Source organism: Chaetura pelagica, unplaced genomic scaffold (genome assembly GCF_000747805.2).
Source record: "Chaetura pelagica isolate M959 unplaced genomic scaffold, ChaPel_1.0 scaffold21, whole genome shotgun sequence".
NCBI classification, from domain to species: domain Eukaryota; kingdom Metazoa; phylum Chordata; class Aves; order Apodiformes; family Apodidae; genus Chaetura; species Chaetura pelagica.
The window spans coordinates 3456059-3476905 of NW_009952251.1; the positions used below are offsets into that span (position 1 = coordinate 3456059).

At 37.7% G+C, this 20847-nt stretch overlaps 1 protein-coding gene across 1 annotated transcript; it reads right to left on the bottom strand.

Annotated features, from left to right (window-relative positions):
* Positions 1-1332: 1332 nt before the first annotated feature.
* On the bottom strand, positions 1333-18574 carry SLC39A10 (solute carrier family 39 (zinc transporter), member 10). Its single transcript, XM_010007370.1, has 9 exons — positions 17534-18574; positions 16350-16551; positions 12634-12803; positions 11398-11616; positions 9913-10033; positions 7709-8077; positions 5906-5986; positions 4516-4706; positions 1333-1491 (listed from the first exon to the last, which is right to left on the bottom strand). Exons 1-9 carry the CDS (start codon positions 18572-18574, stop codon positions 1333-1335), a joined length of 2553 nt encoding a protein of 850 aa, XP_010005672.1.
* Between the last annotated feature and the right edge of the window lie 2273 nt (positions 18575-20847).

Sequence of the window (20847 nt, forward strand, 5' to 3'; positions counted from 1 at the left end):
ATCTAATTTAAATACCAAAATTGTAAAAAAATATCATAGAAATGAACTTCTTTATGCTGGAAGTAGAAATCTACTTACATACTCTCTACTGCCAGAAATGGCTGGTGCTACAATGTCTGGTATCAAGGCAATGTAGGAACAGATTTTGATCTGATATTACTGTCTTGTATATAACGTACCAGTACTACATACACAGAGCATAATTTAACCTTTGTGCCAAGGTTTAATAACCATCTTGCACTTTGGATTGTTTTAACACGAAGAAGAGAAAACGTTCCCAAATACTTGTTAAAAAATGGAGGAATTCCCATACGGATTGCCTGTTAAAGAGTTTGCACAAATTCACAGCCACAATTCTTCAGTAGTTTATGCTGCAAGTGGCACACAATACATGTTTAGCATCTATAAAAAAGAACCAGAAATACCTCAATAACTCCGACATCAGGGATTTCCCCAAGTTTACACTACTTTTCTACTGCATTTTGCATTTTCCTACTAATATCAAGGAACAAGTATCAAATAAATCCTGGTCAGGAGCACACTGTCAGACTGATCCTTGACAGAACATGGCACTTTGCAGTGTGTGTTGCAACAGCCTGCCCTTCTCACATGGGAAGTTCGGAGTGCAGCTTAAAGCACCCTTTAAGTATTTAAACATTATTAAGGGTTTGGGTTTCTTTTTTAAAATTTAAACCAGCAGAGTGGTTTCCAGTCAGGTGCTGTTGTAACATTTAATACTTAAAGTCACCACTATGCAGAAGAGTCAGCACAGAATGAATAAATATATATATATACACACACACACACACATATATATATACATGCATGCATATCTATATATATATCTATATACCTCTCCTAGTATATACCTGTACATATATATAGATATATATACACGCTACTTAAGACTTAGGTTGTTATAAAAGCTTACTTAGTCTCCTTGCAGAGGTATAAGTTTCAGTTGTAACATTTTCTGGGCTCTGTTAAAAAATACTAATTAAACAGTATTTTCCCAAATAAGCAGATCATTTGCTGTATTTTTCTTAAGCAAGCAGTGCTTCCTGTATAGAAGACTGACCTTGGCATTGATTTCTCATATTTGGTATTTCCTAACTGTCAGTTACTTGAGTGTAGAAGATGCACTGGGTAATGTAATCTGATTGAAATTAGAAAAAAAAGCAGAAGTTAACCCAAACAGAAATGAATATACTGTACTTGTGTAAGTAGTGCAAGCCACTGCTTTTCCTCTGAGCAATGTGCATACAGTGAAACAGTGCAGACTCAAAGCCATACAGTAACATTATTGTAACCACAGTGATTACCAGAATTAAGTCAAAACTGGATGTCAAGCACAATTTTATCTTCATAGAGGGCAATCACCAGCATGATGGCAAAGCCAAGAAGCAGGCCTAGGTTCTGAAGAATGAACTGCCCCACAGGACAATAACCATGCTCTTCGTTATCTCCATCTCCATGAAGCATTTCTGGAAGCTAAAAGGAAAAACAATTTAGAAAGTACTCCGTTTATACACAAGACAAGTTTACAAGATAATATTGTCAAGAATAAACACCCCAGGATTCAGTTAGAAAAACAATACATTGAGACATAGCTAAAACTCTACTTAACCACCACATTTGATAAAAACATGATTCCATCTGGTGTTTACAAAGCAAACCAAAATGCCTTTCCTTTGGATTTCTTTTAAGCTTTTACTAAATCACACATCTACTTGAACTGTAAGTTCCTCAAGATAAGGACCAGCTCAGAATTCTTCACGTTCAGCTCTTTTGAGTTCTTTTATTACCCAATTAAAATTAAGATAAGCTCAAAAAACCAGAATAAAGAGCTGTGACTATTTCACTAGTAATTACATTGCTATAAATACAGCCTTTATAATGACTTTGCTGATTAACTTAGCTATTCATTTGTCATGTTACATGCTTCCACACCTTCACAAACTGTTCCCTTTTAAATATGGGAATAACAGCTCTAAGTACTTCAAGATAAATTGTATGTGAAGCTAAGAAAAATTCTGAAAGCTCTGGATATTCCCTGAATTTCTCACCTATGGAGAAAAGTAAAATAGCACTGACAAAACCAACACCTAATAGTGGACTTGGAAGACGTAAAAATGAATCGTACTGTCTTACAAAGTCACCCATTCATAACAGAAATAACTGAAAATATTTTATAAAGAAATTAGTTTTAAAATTCATGCCATAAACAAAAAAACTCTTAGCACAGAAAAAGAATACAGAACAAAATGAAATCTTCAGGTGGAACACAGCTTAAGTGTCTCTATATATGGCTCCTGGTTACACAGCCTAGAACAGGTTTGGTTATACTGAGTAACTGAATACTGCACAATGGAGAACAAGAAATTATCAGAGCATCAAATCTGTTAAAAATACAAATATATTGCCCATCTGGTCTTGCATTACTGTATTTCAAAAAGATACATAAATCTGACAATTAATTTGACCTGGTGAGTAAATGTAAAAAACATACTGGTGTGAAAAATGTTTATCACCTGTGCAACAGACCAGGTAGCTCAACAGCACTTCACCACATTACAAAATACCATGAAGTAATGAAGAATAAATGAAGTTATCACAGACTTTACACTGGTGAAGATTGCTATGTAGGTTTCAGGTTGGCAGACAGGATTTGTTGCCGAATTATTTGCTTTTTAATAAATCAGAGTTGTATTCATTACATAATTAAAAAATGTAATCAGAGAGTTGTGCTAGAATTGCTGCTGCCAGTTCTCACGTTCATGTTTTTTGAATGGAAGATCTGCACACAATTCAGGCTTTGTAATCAACTTCTACAGAGACATATTACTGTTCCAAATCTAAAGGTGCTCTTAAGAATATTAAAGAAAATCCTGGCACCCATTTCAAAACCTAGAAAGGGCACAGTGCTCTGTCTCCTTAAATCCCAAGGTTTCTGGTCATGGACATGATAAGGAATAGAGTATGATGAGTAGAAGTTGAAGACTTGGCTATGGACAGTGAAAGTTGCCATATATCCCCAAAACTGTGGGACTGAACAGCAAGTAAAAGGCCCCTTCAGAACACAGAAAAGGTTATTTAACAGTAACCTGTACTATGGTCACACTCCCCCTCACTGTCTTTAAAATACCTCTCTATTTTTACTGTTGCTGTATCAGAAGAGGCTCGTGTGCCTCTCTGTTCTGCTCAGAGGCTGAGTATACAAGCAGAGCAAGGCCAGTGCCACTCTGCTGTCCCTCAGCTGCAGAATCCCTGTGCAGAAAGGGTCCTGGAAAGACACTGAGAGGGAAGGTGGAAGGAGGCCGTGCACTGCAAGGACTTTTTACTGGCAAAATCCCTTCCTTCCACCTTTGAGATACACCCCCCCCAAACATATTAGCACTGTAGGAACCTCTTGCATAATCACATTCACTTGGAGGCAAAACTCACTGAGGTACTTCATTTCAGCAGGTGCTGCCCAACTGCTCTACACAGCACCACTTCAACCCCGCAATGGTGCAGTAGCTAAAGAAGGTAGAAAGAGAACTTCAGAGAGCAGCTTGGCAGCCCTGAAGAAGAAATTATTCAGAGAAGCCACAGATGTTTTTTTAAGATCTGGTGGAACATGCTCTAGATGAAAGAAAAAAAGGCTTTACCACCTCAGCATTACTATAATGGGCTTTAACACTTTGACAGCCTATCTGAAGATTACTACACTTTTTGCTTTATTACCTATTGCTGTGGCCAATTTCAAGGACCATATAAAGAGTCCTATCAACAGAGATAAAGTTACACCGTCTTGAAGTTGAAAGCTTATAGTTTTAAGCCTAAAGATATAAGGAACAAAAAAATGCAACAGATAAATTTGTTTTCCTGTAAGATGAAATTACTAAAGTTAGACTGGAAAGCAATACAGGAAAATGTAATGCACCCATTCAAACCAGCTGTGAGGCAGGAGGATATTAATGTTTTTCTTCCAATAGTTATCACCAAATTGTCATCATGGAAGGTCTGGAGGATTCAAAACAGCCCAAGTTTATGTTCTACTGGAGAAGAGTATCCTTACCACTAGAAAACGTGCAACTAGACAAACTTTGGGATGACTGGATGCAAAAACACAAAGAGATCCACTCTCAATGAGCTGGTGTAAGGAATGGATAGAAAATTGCACCTACGTGAACCTCTGTGAAGCTAGGGAAGAATCAAAAGCTGTTCTTGTGATAACAAGAAAATAAGGTCTTTGAGAGGGAGTACTAGGAAAGAGTAGTTTGCGAATGAAGCAGTTTTTGTGTTTTAACAGGAGTCACTGGCAGACTTTGGTAGCAGAAACCCAAACAGGCAAGCTACTATAAAACCTCACTGCAACTCTCAAAGTATCTGCAACGTCATAGAACAGATACAGCCATCTCCTGTCTACAGATATTTTACAACTTGTAACAAAAAAGTTCTCTCACTGGTGCCATTTCAAGTCCTAGGTTTTATGCATGGAATGCAAAACGCACAGAGTCACAACCATCTTACCATGTCAACCAAGGCCACGTAGAGGAACATGCCTGCAGTGATGGCAAAGATCCACAAGGTGATGTTATTAGCATACTGTCCCACCGCCGTGCCTATCAGCATCCCCACGTAAGCCATCATGGCAGACAGGACGTTGTACACAATAGCTTGCTTTACTGTCATCCCTGCTTTAAGAAGCACAGCAAAGTCACCTGAAATGGAGAGAGAAGACATGGGTTTAGTACCGGTGCTTCTTGGGGAGTGAGCAGATACATCAGCCTACATTTACTATTTCACCAATCCAAGGCATTGCCAAAGTAAAAATGCTGCTACAGAGGCTCAGAGGAAGACTGGGCAACAGATTATGAGAACTCTTATAAGAACTGTATTTATGTGCAGCAATCCCTTGATTAAAATATTATTTAAAGGTGCCTATTTATCATGCTGATTGTCAGAAAGGTAGTAGGTATTAATGGTTCAAGGTAAATGGAGGCGTAGCACATAAAAACAGAGGCTTAGTTTTGATCAATACCTGTGAAAATTCCTTTTAGCAATATACACCTCATTCTCCAAATTGAAGAGGACAGTAACGAGGCATTAGGCCTCTCAGAAGGTGACAATGAAGTTGAGTAATACAGCACTAGGAAAAGGAGGAGTTACATAAAGAAAGAATGAATTCACATCCATGCTGAATTGGTTTGGTGGTTTAAGACATGCCAGGTTACCCTAGTTTATTTTGAATTCAGGATAGCTCTGCTAAAATTGCTGTTGGAGGTTCATGTTCTATACAGATCTAAATTTTCATCTTGTAATCAGATCTTATAGCTTAACTCTCTTCAAACTTAACTCTTGTGAATATGAGGAGTGAATGAAGATACTCAGTCATGAGGGCAATTAATATCATATACTCATGTCAGATATACTAGAAATTAATTGCTCACTCTAGAACCAAAACCCAGAATCAAAATGAAAAATACGTGGAGTGAACTACTCATTTCTTATACAAGGTTAATTCAATCATGTTAAGCAAGTTCTAAGCACACCAAGGTATTGCAATCCTTCATGCACTGCAGCAGCTCCCCTTACCCAACCGCTGTGTAGCAGCAATGTCAAACCGTCAACATCTGCTCTGTTACTTCCAATCTGTGCCCACTATATACCTTACACTTAGTATCCACCTCTAGAAAATGCTCTAAGGATGTTTGACGTACTTTTTTTACCTTACTTTTAATAATTCAGAGCTAGCAGCTCATAAAGTAAATGAACTGTGAGAACATCCTGAGTTCAATCTTGCACAATTTCACATTACTGGTGAAAAAATTCTTGTCAGGATGAGAATTGCAGCTGCTTTTAGATACCTATTTTGTACAGATGAAAAAACTAAACACATTGAGTTTATTTAGTTAGTTACCTAATTCATGGGGAAGCTCATGACAAAATACTGCTATAGATGTACTAATTCCTCCTGTCAGTCCAGCACTAAAAGCTGCACCTAGAAAGAAAAAAATTTTGAATGATATTTTACTATTTTCAAGTCAGAAAATAACAGACTTTCCAGAGATAACACCCTTCTGCTACAATGCATGCTTTCATAGTTTTTCATTATGCCTCTGTCCTGAGCTGTCTGTATATAGACTGAAAATACTGGAACTATCCTGGGTGTGCACTACCACTGCATACTTACTGCTCAGTTTCTCTGAAAGACCAATCCTGAGAGAGAACACAACTGAGCAAAACAGGCATAAAGGCAACAAGCTAATAAACAGCACTTCTACATTTTTAGAAACTCTCATTACATCAGGACATTTAAGAATGCACTTGAGCAACAGTCTAGTTCTCTCTTTTACAGTTTGGAAATCCAAACTAATATTCGATCCGTAACCTCTCTATTTTCTTTATAGTTATTTGTACAGCACATATCAGCAACATTAATAAGCCAGACGTGGAAAATAACAAGGAGAAAAACATTGTCATAAACCTCTTTCAGTAATTTTTGTGTAAGCCAATTTCATTACATCATTTTTAAGTTCATACTTTAAATAAATCTGAGATGACATGTTTCAGTACTGTAGCAGAGGAAGGCACAAGAAGAGCCTGCAGTGAGCAGTCAACACAGGCAAAATGAAGCAGAAAGAGAAGACACAATTGAAGCCAGAGAGGAAACTTAGCTTTCCTCTTGATTCCTCATAGCTTGATTTATTAAAAAGACAAACATGCTTTTCTAAAATCTGTATTTTGCCAAAGGATCAGCTGTTTGGGCTTGACAAGGGAGAATTTAGAAATGGAGTTTCAAGACAGTGAAATTCTCAATAGATGGTGTAGTGATCCTTTTTGGCCTCAGAAGCCACTGCCTAAATGTCTTACCTGTTTAATGTGAAAATGAAGCAAGAAGTTAGTTTTTATGGAGTACAGTTTCTTTAGAGATTGTTTGGAGAAAGTGGAGAAACTGTAGCAGACGCCATTGTTAACTCCACACCCTACTAAGCAGCTCATCTCTCATCCTTCATAATGGGCGTGATCCTTCTGCTAGCAACTCAGAACCCTGTGTACTTAGTAGCTACCTTAGTAAAAAATTAAAAGTATGAGCTTCAGCACTCTCACCATCATGACTTGTATGACATATATTCAAATTAATGTGCGTTACAGTTTAAATCACATTTAGAGTTTTATGTGAATAAAAGTTGATCTAATAAAATCTGTCTGGTTCTTTCAATTTCTTCTACATTTGGCTAGAAATAAATCTATACTGACTATATAGTGGCTAAAACAATACTTTGATCAAACAAAACCAAATTATCCTTAGTACTTTTTAAAAACCCTGCATTTTAGTAATTCTATGTATTAATAATAATAGAAAGAGTAATAATAGATGAATATACATAAGGTTGAAAGCACTTATTTATTATTCAAAGGCAACTACAAACCTCACATGAGCTCCACAATTCATAGGGAGGTTTGCCTGCACCTGTCTTTGTTTGGCAGAGATTGCTATTGTCGCTACTGTAGTCTGAGTGGAAACGGTCACAGAAGATCAACAAAGGGAAGAGTATTACAATTGATGACCTTTTGATTTCTGCTCTGAAGGAGATGAAACAATGCCAGTAACTGCAGGAGCTAACTGGAAGCCCTACCTGTGATCACTGATAAATAATACATCACCAGGGTTATTAAAGGCAAGAAGAACTGTTGAGAAATACTCAGTGCTTCTGCTTACCGATTGCTAAGCCATCACTGAAGTTGTGAATGCCATCTCCCATAATTACCATCCAAGCAATATTAGCTATCCCAGTATCTTTCAGGTCTTTTCCAGAATTACAGTGGCCATGAGAATGATGGGAATGCTTGTGATGCCAGTGGTGACTGTGTTTTCTAGCTATCATTTTATCTTCGCCATGGCTGTCATACTCTGAATCATGAAGATCATGTCCTTGGGCAGCATGTGAGACATCATTGTGAGAATGGTGCATATTGTTGTCCTCCTCTACAGTCAAGAAGTTTTTGGGAGGGGATTCCAGCTGCCCATCTAAATCAGTTAATTCAGTTTCATTGAGTCGATCTTCAGAGAGAACCGAGTCGTCTGCTCCTGCATTGAACCAGATGGGAGAGATGCTGCGTTAGTTCTGGTTTCAAGTACCACAAACAACTGCTGCACCACTGAGCTAAGAATTCAGCTGATTTGTGAAGCATTTGAACACATCCCAATCTAATAACTTTCCAGTCAACCTTTAGCCAAAAATAATTCTCTCACTGCCCTATTGTCACCAATTTGCACGTGCAGCATATGCAAGGCAACAGCCCTGTATCCACAGCACACAAAGTCAGTTTTAGCCAGATGTAGCCTTGTATCTGTCATTTTGCTACTGACAAAGTTTATGGTTCAATGCTAGAAAAGGACAGTTGGCAGGACTGTAATCATGTCTTATAAATCTCTATGCATGCACATAGAGATCACAACTTTGCCTTCACTGAAGCACATCAGGATCTGCCACTGATAAAACTGATCTTTAAAACGTTTCTGTGTTGTGTCTGTGTCAGACACTTGTGTCATACAGTGAGCTCCTTCACTGTACCTCACTACCCTGCTAAAAATCAAAGACATTTTTACAAAGACACACAAAGTGAAAACAATGCAGAATACATACATGTATGAATTTTAAATCTACTAATATTTCTGAAGTATTAATAAAGAAATTAAACTGGTAATCTTTGTTCCAGGAAACAAAACTAGCTGAGGAAAAAAAAAAAAGCCATTCTAGGTAATTTCGTTATTAGGTCACAGTAATTCAACAAAAGAATATTTCAGAGTCAAAAATAAGCAAACATTAATCAGAATTTTTAAAAAAGGCACAGAGTATATAAGCAGCAAAGATTTCTAGGTTAACAGGCTTTTAAACATCATTTGGAAGCTTTATAAAAAGACCTGGAATGGCTATTCAGGTCAGGGGTAGTGGCAGTGCAGTTCAAAATTCAAATTCAGCATGGGCTTCCAGTGCCTGCAGTATGATTTACTACTAATCAATAGAGTGCACTTTCAGAGGAACAGTGTTATGAAGCCAGTACCTACTCCATGTTATTAGAAGCAAAATTCCTCTGATCTCTCATCAAAAGAAAATGGAGGCATTTCAAATATATCTACCACCAACCTAACCTCACAGCTGAAAGACTTTCTATGTCCTATGTGGAGAATGCTACAATCCTAACTCTCTCTCCTACAAACCATCCAAATTAACAAAACTGTATTTGCATAAATACAGCCTATGGACTCTTCATCAACAAATCAATTCAAAAGTCATGCAGCAATGGAATGGGAAGTTTCTGAAGAAAAGCTCTTCCCTTCCCTCACTTCTTCAATAAGGGTGACATGGCATTCTTCCTAAGTATATACTGCATGACATTCAGACTGTCACAAAGGAACAGTATGTGGAAGTTATTCTGGATACTTGCGGAACATTCAGGATACTTGGTTGCATTTATGAAAACAAATTCACTTTGTTTAGCCTTCTCAGCCAAACTATAACTGATCAGAGGCTGGAATCTTCAAAGTGTATCAGATACCCCCTCTCAGGTTGTGTGTATTCATTTTTATCTCATTTTTCCCAGGATTGAGTTAGTCAGGCACAGCTTAACAAAAAAACACTCCTAAAACAAATGAAAAAACCCCCCTAAGAACCACGGCCACCCAAATCCTGACTGCTTCCCAAGTCTGAGAACCATTTCTATTGCATATTCAGAGTGCTCTCCTCTCAAAGGAAAACAAAATAAAAACCGATTTAATAGGGAAAGCCTATTAAGTCTTATTAACAATGATTTGCATAATAGCAGCAAAACTGTACAAGAGGTTACATGCTACATGCCATACGTTACGTGCCATTACTTTGAATCTCATAATCATGGAAAATTCTGAAAATAAATGCCTACCTGCAAGGGGTTTGAGCTGAAGCCAGTCAGCATCTGGTCTATTATTTAATTTGTGATCAGAAAGTTTCCTTCCAATTGCTGATTCTTCAGTCTGGTTTTTTTTGCACCATTTCTGCTTACTCTGCAACAGCAAACAGGTAACATCTGGTTTATAAAAGGACATTGATGGAAATATAAGAAAAAGAAATGCTGTAAAAAATATTCTCAAAGCAGACAAAGTTATTCTCTTACTATGCTAACCAGAAGTATGTGACTACAGAATATTCATCTTTATAAGGCTCAGCAATGTTATCTATGCCAGTGGAAATTCTTAGCTACCCACCACAGCACCTCTCTCAGGCGCGCGCGCACGCACACACACACACGCAGTATTTCACTTCAGTAACAAAAGTACATCATGACAAGGACAGCCCTGAAACACATGTATGCAGAGTTATTATATTTGCTTGTTTTCTTCAACAATACACGAAGAACAACTCCTCTCTTTTGTTGAACTCCTAAGTTTTATGCTCCCATAACTTCCTACTACTTTCCTCTAGAGAAAAGTTTGCCACTTTCCTATCTGCAGCCCATACAACAGAGACCATAGATTTGCCAAAGCAGCCTAGGGGATTTCATTATTTAATTAATCTCAAAGAAGATATGCCCCATGTGACAGCTTTTCTCTCTACCAGATATAATACCTCCTCCAGGACAGAAAACTTTTTGCTGCCTGTCCAGCTGAGGCAGCAAGTCTGATGTGAAAACAAAGAACTTTATATTTTTTCACACTGACTCTGGGAGCAGTTATAGTTTCACCAAAATCCTTTTCTCCTTGAAGTCAAATGATGGGGGCAAAAGCTAAAAGTTTATTTATATTGACTGCTGAATATGGAATGAATATTAATCTTTAGTGGCTTGAATTTCTACTGACTGTCACATTCCCTCTGAGGTACTCACTCTCCTTTAAACTACCATCATGCTCCTACCCCTACAAATCCAGTAATTTTCAGGGAAACAAGTTAAAAGTTGACTAGCAATTCATAGAAAGCAGGAGGTCTGCAAATTTTGGCCTTTTCTCATGTGGAGAAACCAAATACCTCAGTTACACTGGCCTCGTTAGCTCACAAGATACAGTTAAACCTCTTATAAATTGTCTGATTGTCTGGCTCTATTACCAGTTCTTTCTTACCTACTGCCTTTCATGTTCTTGCAAAAACATCACAGTACTTTAGAGAGATGTCTTTTACTCAGATCTGCCTCCAAATACATCTCACCAAAAAGCTGCAACCTCTCCCATCAGATTTCTACTTTCTTTCCAAAGTACCTTAGGAAAAGCAACCTCTTTTAGAAAAGGGTTGCCTCACATAAAATAAAACAGAATGCAAATAAGCAGCACTTGTTCATGTTCACAGAGTAATGAATCATCTCACAGACAATTCCTCAACATATGGAAAATAAACTCAGGTAACATGTTTTAAAATACCATTCAATTTCAGTGCCTACCTTTTGTTTATTGTAATGCTTGTACATTCTTATACAATGTTCAATGATAAACAAAACATAAATGCCTCCAAGTGCCACAAGTCCTTTTAGCACAGGATCATTTTCTTCTAGAAACCCTTCAGTCCCTACTCCATGTCCGTGGGCATGTCGGTGAGACCGCTTGTGTTCATGAACATGACCTTGGCCATGGTGGTGACTGTGGTTGTGGCCTCCATGTGACTGTTGGGAGAAAAAATAACAACACAGCATGACCTGGTGCAATCAGGAGACTGAAATTGCTCCTAGCTCAGATGACAAAAATATGTAACCTTTCCAGAAAAGTAGCATAAAAAAACCCTTTTAAAATGGCATGTGATTTTGGGGAGATTTTGTTTGGTTGGTTTGGGCTTTGTTTGTTTTGGGTTGTGTTTTTTTTTACAAAGATAATTTATCATATAAATTTTTATTAGACTATTCATTACCCTAATCAATAATATTCTTCTGGGAAATGTTTAAGGGGGGAAGTGAGATTTTTTCTGTCACAATGCTGAAGATAATAAGACTAGCACGCAGAAATGTCACAAGGAATTATCATTCCTAAACTCCCATTAGCCACTAAATCTCATGGATTTTTTAACTATTACAGTCAATTACAACTGTAATTCTGATCTGAAATACAAACTTAAAAAAAAAAATAAATGACCAAATATTTGTATTAAAATTTACACAAAGAAAACACGTAAACACTAGGCTTTTGTGAAAAGAAGGTTAACAAAAGTTAAGGAACCATTTCCCCTTCTAAGAACTGCAGTAGCCATCACAGCTTAAAACCTGCTTACCTTTTCGGGAACTTGGACAATTTCTTGATTCAGTAAGTTAGAGGTTACTTTCTTCCCCAAAAGCTAGTAAACAGGAAGATTAATCCCCCTGAAATACTTTTAGGTGGTACTGATATACAAGTATCAGGAGACAGGAGACAGTAACACTGCTACATTTAAAATGTTCCTGTCGGTCTCATTCGGTGTTTTGAAATACTGTGATAAAAATTAAATGATGAATACACACCTGCATTTTTCTTTTCCCTTTTTTTATAAACATATTTCTTTTGGTCTCAAACATTGTTTGCGGATGTTCCTCATAGTCAAGTCAATCAACATCTGCATTAGTGAACAATGATTTGGTGATACTTGCTATATGATTCTTAGAAAATTCCATATAGTTACAATCAAGAATAACACGTAAGGAAACAATACTTACATGTGGCAACAGGTGGAGCAGTGCGTCTCCACTCATTGTTCCTACAGCCAGAGCTACCAAGAAAGTTAGAAGAAATTTGAAGCACCATTGGTTAATGATGGGAATCAAGATCACACCTAGCAAGGAAAGCAGGCTAATGACGGTGATAGAGATGATACCACAAAACCAGGCTGTGGGAAGAAATGAATACAGAAAGGTTATCAGAACAATACTTGTAACACTTTAGAGACTCATAAATTACTTTTCTTAATAAGGTGACTTTAACTAAGTTTTCTCGTTGTTCATTCAAAAGATGCTGAAGAATAAAGGCAGTACTGAAGTCCACAGCAAAAAATACACAGGCTTATTCACAGTACAGCACAATACAGTGAAAGATATCAGAAGACAACCTGCTAAAAAAGATCTCAGCAATTGTTCCTGACGGTAAGTTCTAGGCTTTGCTCTGTAGCTCTCAATGAAACACAAAAACCAGCACTAATTCATATTTAACATTTGTTTTAAACATGATTCTGATGCAAAATTTAACAGCAACCAGTATTTCTCCTCCTTTCTGGGAAAGCATGTTCAGTTAGGCACCATCTCTTCACCTGCTGCTCTGAAACATTTATTTTTGAGAAATAAGTAAGACTTAACCTTTGACAGAGGAACTTTAAATCAAATACTCTAGTAAGAGTTTGAAGAGCTGAAGCAACTTGCTACAAACAAAAAGCAGTATATATTTTTTTCTGAGAACCTCTGTTGTCATTAGAAGAAAAAGGGATGATGGGATATGGTACACTCAACAGAAGCCTGTAATTAGGGAAAATGTGCAAATTAGGGGTATGGAGAGGAGACAAGAAAAGAATTAATATGTTGTGGTTGCTCAGTGATTTTTTTAATTTTATAAAATCTATAATTTAGCAGTTAAATGTGCCAAGAATTCTACCTGTACCAAAAATGCTACAGGTCAGACTTGACAAGACTTTGCCACTAGGGTTGTGGCTGTTGTAGGCCAGGTCTGGTTCAACCCCCAAGCTTACACCATTTCCTGTTTTAATTTTATTTTGGGATATTAATTCTTATGAAGTTTGCAGCTGTCATTCCACAAGAGTGCAGAAAAGGAAGCAAAGGGTACAAGATCACATCCACCAGGAGAAACTGATCATAAAAAGCTTCAGAAAGGCCACAAAAATGCACTATGCACTGAAATGCACATTGATACTGAGAGGGAAAAAGCTGGTTGGTAAAGACTGCCATCAGATGAGTAACTAAAAACCTGAGGCTGGAAAATGGGAATTCAAAAGCAGGTCTAGAGTGGAAGCAGGACCCTGCTGACCAAAATACCATCCTGATACAGCCTTGATTCACCCTCAGAGCACTTCAGTCATGTACTCTGGATTAACAGGCTCTGCTGAAAGAAGCAGCATACATGACTTGTCATTCAATACTGAATCCTGCATGCACAAGTAGCCCAAATAAAAACTGCACAGCCATTTGGCAGGATACTGGATCTCCCATCTGGACACAGTCATTAATGATGTTTAGTGCCAGGTTAGATGACCAACAGCATGGAGAAAAATGGAAAGGAGATTATGCAAAGTGGCTTAAGTTTCATCGATCATAGCATCTCTGAAGGGCTTACATACTCTTACGAATGATACAGCATCTAAACATGGCACCATGATTAAGATGATGCACATGAGAATTAGAATATGTACTCTGTGAATCTCTCAGATCTTGGTCATAAACTTAATTCCTTAATCTCTTGAAATTTAACCTCTTAAAACATGGTGTGGAACCAAAGTTATGAGCAAAAGTTTGCTGTTAAGTCAATGATTAAAAATCTACTATATACAAAAGCTTTTCAAGTATTTACCACAGCTAAACATCTGTCAACACTTCCACTGCAATTTATGAAAGACAGCAGTAGTAAACATAGATTTAAAAAGTATACTCCCTTATGAAATCACAACAATGGATGCTGCCCTTAGAGTAACTGCTTTAAAAATACTAAATTTTTTTTTAGCTTAGAACTACGGCAAGAAGGAAATCTGATTTTCATTCAAAGGGCATACACAAAAAAAGAAAACTACCAACAGAAGATTTTGATTGAATACCTCTCATATGCTTAAGAGACAAGTAATACAGAATAACTGACACTGGAAGGCAGAAAAGAGAACTGTTGTCAGAAATGGCAATTTACATGCTCTTGCATCTTGCTTAAATCTTTATGTTTCTGAAGTTCACAAATAATTCTGGATGTCAAGGCTATAAATTTGCATCACTGCTACAATATAAAAAGAGTAACACCTGAAATTGTATTTTGCAGTGAATAAACTGTGATTAAGATGAACAAGTCGTTTCTGAATTAACAGATCCAGGTTAAATCTATTAGGAAAATGTGTGCCAAAGTAAAACTGCAACTTTCCAGCTCTGAGATAAGCAGATGGACCACTTCAGTCACACTGAAAGAAAAAGACAAAGTATTTTAAAAGATGGAAATAATTCAATCTGTGGACAAACGTACTCATCCTTAGAGGTATTTCTGTCTCCAAATATTCTGTACCTTGCTGTGGCAGAACACTCCTGCCTGCCAGTGCTGAATGTTGTTATATTATCTCTTAAGCTCTCTGGAGATGGCAAAAAAAAAACCCCAAGAGCCCCACTTTTGTTAAGTCAGACTGAGTGGTGCTGAAAACGTTTCTAGTCTTAACTCCTGCTGGGCTGTGGAACTGCCAGCAGACATGGTGGCACCTGGTTTTCCTCAGCAATCTGGGGATGGCCAGGGGGGAACCCTCTGACAATGAACAGGGTCCCCAGCCCATGGGGCAACTCAGGCCAGACCAGTGAATGAATGACTGTGGGTCACATCTAACCTAGTCTGTGAAAACAGAGCTCCCTGCCAGATGCTGGATGGGTTTAGCCTTGGAGTAGCGGGTCAGCCAGGATGCCTGCCCCTCAGGTTGGGACAGCACCTAAGGAAACTTCTCAAGACTGAGTGACCTCATCTTCTGGTGAGTGATGTGTTTCTTCTAGACAGATCTTCAAATGAACATTGTCCCTGTTGGACAAGTGACTCTGGGCACCTGAGGGGGAGGCTTTCCTTTTTGTCTGAGCGTTCACATGTGCAACTATCACCATCATCACAATCCATGTTAAGATTATCTATGTTAAGACTAGTCAAAAAAAGCTTAGTAATTCTTTAGTAGCTGTGGTGTAGTGCATTAATATTCCTGACTGACATCTGAATCTGTGGCATTATTTTTTATTAAACAGTGTTGCTTAGAATAAATATTCACTCCTAATTAACTGCTTTGTTTTTTTGGGTGCCTCTGTCACACCTGCCTACGTTCCTACTACAGCAGGGTCCAATATCTAAAGATATGTGGTAAGAATCCAGGCCAAAATAGCTGGATGTTAGACCTCAATGACAGAAGACTACTAAAGAAAAATAAGCAAACATTAAATTAAAAACTGAAAATAATGAAAAGGGATAAAAAGGTACAAGAAAGAAAGGTATTAATGCCTGAGCAATGGTTACTTAGGAGATGCTGTTACACCACCAAACAGGATGCTGTGTCTCCAGACTCAGAGCATATTGTCTCAAATTTATTCTACCAAAAAAGTTAAACTTCAACCACTCCTTTACAGCCAATGCTAAGTTGTATGACCTTTCAAACTGTGAAGTTAATGCTTGCAACAAATGATTTTGAAGGCTTCAGATGTTATACACCCACCTGATGCACCTGTTTTATCGTTATTCTCAATCGATGCGTTTTTACTTCTCATAAAATCTTCCAGCTCATCATAATGCACAATGCAAAGCCTTCTCTCAATCTGGTACAGCAAAGCAGGACACAAGTATACAAACAATTCAGGAGATATTGGAGAGCTGGTTTCCAGACCATAGTACCGTAGCAGCTGGGTAACGTTTAAGCACTGCAAGAAAATTGTACAAACAAGTTAAATATGAAAGCAACTACTTAATTAAAAACCACAGTTATGGATAAATTAGCATATGATTTGAGAACACAACCAGAAAGTACAAACTCTGGCCCCCAACATTCCAGCAGTGCTAAAACGTGTCTAAACTGATCTAAGTGGTCTGCAGGAAAAAAATACCTGCACTACAAACTCAGTGTCCCAACACATACATATTTTTTGATAAATGCAAATTAAGACAAGTTTCCATATTCTTTACCATTACACAGTACAATAAATTAAGAAAGAGCAGCAGAAAAGGAGTGGAAGAATATAAATCCAAAAAAAGTTATCTAACATTTCTCTTTACCTATTAATCTTCTGTGTTTGGAGTTTCACTTTCTAACTCAGTTTAAAACCCAAACTCTGCAGTCACTTTCTTATCCTGACTTCCAGTTTAAAACTGTAATATCAAAATGTCCTGCTTCTGCAGTTAACTGTAAGGGGGAAGGGCAAGTAAAGGTGTGGTCCCGGCAGAAAGAATGAATGCTGAAGGGAGCTTACAACCAAGCACAGTGCTACAGAAGTTAAATCTTCTTTGCTTCACAGTCCCTTAGGACAAACAAACTAGTATGTTGAAAAGATGCAGGTGTTTATTTTAGGAGTCTCTGTGCAGTTTCCAAAAATATTAATGATCTCAGATTCAGAAGGAAGTCCAAAAAAGGTGTGTGTGTGGGAAGTATTCATGAATATGGAGAAGAGGAAAAAATCCCCACCTGTCAGCAGGGTCTCAGAAGGCTTTAGGCATCTCCTTTATACAGATAAGCAGGCAAGAGATTTCTGAGAAAAGATGAGCATTGGGCAGACAGAAATGAAACCCCACAAAATAAATGCAAAACTCTGCTACGTGTATTTTGCTGTGGTCGCAAAGGGTATAGACCTGCAGCTCCTGTGTGACAACAGCAGAAGTGAACTTACCCATGCTCCAACTCACACTCACCTCTTCACGCTCACGTTCATCTTCATTATGATCCTTATGACTACGTGTTGAAAAAATAGCATGTTTTCTTACACTGATCTGGTTATGAGATGCCTCTCGCTTGCTGGTGTGGTGGCGTCCATCTGCATTACCTAAACTGGAATCTTGATGTCCATGACTAATAGAATGATCACTACTGTGTTCATGATGGTGCCCATGCAAGTGAGACGCATCATGTTTATGAACACGATTGTGCTCATACTGATCACTTGGATCATGGTCTGGGGCATAATCCCGTGTAGCATCTCCTGAAGTCTCACTGATCTTCTTTTGCTTCTTCTTCTGTTTCCGTTGTTTTCTTTCTGGCTGATCCTGAGTTGTGTTTGTCTCAGTTGAAGGTTCATGGTTTTGTTCTCCATGTTCACCATGACTAACTGAATCATTACGAGAGTGATGTGTACCATTATGGTCATGATGATGTAGACGAGGGTGGTGATGATGGTGATGGTGACTCTGGTCATGACCATGTCTGCCATCATCTTTCACTGATGGTACTGCTGTCTCTCTCTCAAGATCACATTTATGACTTCTCCTTGCAGCCATACCAACCGTTGTTTGGTTTTCTGAATCTGAGTGGCTGTGAGGATGGTTATGAGAGTGAGAATGCTTTCCTTCCTGTACCTCTAAAGCATGTAAGTGAGAAACATGGTCATGGCCAATATCATCATGATTTATCATCACTACTTTTACCTCTCCTAAACCAAGGCTTATTAACAGTTTTTCCAGGCCAAAAAAAGATAGTCTTCCATTTTCCCCATAACGATCAAAAATCTTTTCAATGTAGTATTTTTGTTCATTTTCAGCTTCCAACGTTGAAAATTTACTTGGCATAGATTCTGTTCCTCCATTCTGCAAGTAGGATTCATTTGAGATCTGATAGTCACTATGGCAGTGTACACGTGGTCCTTGGTCATGTCCATCTACATGGCAATGATTGCACTGATGAAAGATAAATGTCAGCAAACAAATGATGCAAAATTTTGTGTGCACGTGTACCTTCATCTCTGTTTCCTACAAGAAACACAAGGGGAAGCACTTAGGTGTAAACTCAAGTCTCAATATTTATGCTACAAACATTATCATTGTCCGGTACCAATTCAATTACTCACAAATCTTTTTAGATATTGGTGCTAACAGAATAACAGCAGCAGTATTTTTACTGCAGAAATTGTATTAATGTACTTTTATTATCCAACAGTAAGACAGGCTCTGTGTATTGTAGAGATGCCATACTTATAGGAGGCAGTTACAAGAAAAAAGATCCGCATTTACAGTCAGTCATAAATGAACAATTTTTGTGTATATTTTCAGAAGCATCTATGCTTATGATAACCTATAATATCGAAAATCTTGTTAAAACACAAGTTACAAAATAATATAAAGTACCTAAAAAGATTAAGAGTGTGTTTTCTTATTTATGGGGATGACAGGCAGGTAATACAGTTGAAAATCCACACATCATTCTCCTATGTGCTGCTCAGATACCTCTACTAAACACACACACTGCACTATTCCCTATTTTCACTGGTAATTAGTGATCTAAAAATAAGTTATCAGTAATCAACTTCAATATATTGCTTATATATCCATATTTTTAGTAACTCAAATACTGTTAATGCTGGCACACTGTAGCTCAAAGTAGTTAGTACTGATTTTTAGAAAGTATAACATTTAGACAATGTAGTTTCTCATCTAGTATTACATGTCAGACACTTACTGTTCAACATCGGGCAATGATAAGGACACTACAGAAGTCTGCCTTGTGTTCAGAGTTGAAACCAACAGACTATCTTACAAAACATTATAGCTTCATTTTGTTTACATCTGCTATTAAAAAACCCCAAACAAACAAACAACAAAGCAAAACCAGAATAATTATTATAAAGAAAACTCTTAAAGAAAAAAAAAGAAATATCCAAGTTTAAGTAAAAATGTTATCAAACATTTAAGAATGCTAAAGATAACCCAAGAACTGCACTTTATGACTTGTATTTTGTAGACTTATTTTGGGTAGAGAATAATTGCTGAAATACAGGTGAGTGTTTTTTAAAAATCACTTAAAACACTGCCAGGGTTTTCTAGCAACACTGATTTTGTTCTGTTTGGTACCAAGCCAAATAAAATGTGTAACATTTACAACAGCTCTGCTAGACACATGCAGTAGAATAATTAAGCCCTCCTCTCAGCAAAGGAGCAGACAAAAAAAGAGAAAGAGGGCTTTTATACTCTGAATTTCACTACTTATGTGTAAGTGAGAAGGAAATGAGAGCAGAAAGAAAGGATAAAGTGAGAGCTCCATCCACCCTGCTTTCTCTGCACTCAGATGCTACCTTTATCCATTTTAGTGGACTCTGTTGCAAACTGTTCAAAATAGTCATTCAACTGTTCAGGTACGTGGGAGGTTCTGTGCTTCTTTCTTTGAACTTGCATTTGCTGCAGTGTTTTGGTAGCCCTGCAGCAAATGCAAGGATGTGCAATAATAGAAAAAGAGGTCAAGTATGCTTTCATCTGTTTTTACACTGAAAGCAGCTTTAGCTCCTTATGCACACCTTCACTAGAGCTGCGACTGACCCATCATTCCTACAATGGAAGAGGCCTGGTCAACACAACCTAAAATGCTACTGACTTCCAGACAAGAGATGGTAAATTGACTTGCACTTCTCAACCCAGCTGCTAACAAACATGTGCTTCATTAATTCAGTCAGGAAAGTGCTTTGTAGCAAAACTAAAAACATTTAAAGCCCATTTTAATTTCCTAAAGTATTAGCTTGACGTTTTGTGCTTAAGCACAAGCAACTACTTTACTGCACGGATGGAGACACACACAGAATTCTCTTGGAAGCTCCTAAACTTGCAACAGGAAGACGGAGAAAAGGAATCAGAGGGAAAAAAAAAAAGCCAAGTGCTATCTTTTAATGATTTTGCATAGCAAATAAATGAGTTAGCACAGAAGACTGGGGAAAAAGTTTTTCCTGTGTACCTCTTCAGATACAAAAGATGAAAAACCACTTTTCACTGGAGCTTCAAATGCTCTCAACACTAAAAAGCAGAACTCTCTTTTGCGATACTGACCCAGTTACAAATATAAGTTCAGAAGAATATCTACCAAATGGAGGCATCTGCATCAAAACTGATTTCAGGGACATAAGATAGGTCAACGGGTAATCATTGTAGGCTACTGATTTATTTTCATAAAAAGCTGTTCAACCATCAGTAATGACCACGCTTTGTTTCCAGTTCAATCAGCTACATTCCAGTTAGAGATTTAAGGACTG

Bases quoted from the DNA above. Each gene is read 5' to 3' on its own strand.
- SLC39A10 (XM_010007370.1), bottom strand. From the start codon at position 18,574: ATGAAGGTACACGTGCACACAAAATTTTGCATCATTTGTTTGCTGACA. The intron at 10,034-11,397 runs GTAGGCACTGAA...TTGCTGTTGCAG, and splicing joins AGCATTACAATAAACAAAAG to AGTAAGCAGAAATGGTGCAA. The intron at 1,492-4,515 runs GTAAGATGGTTG...TTTTCCTTTTAG, and splicing joins ACGTGGCCTTGGTTGACATG to CTTCCAGAAATGCTTCATGG.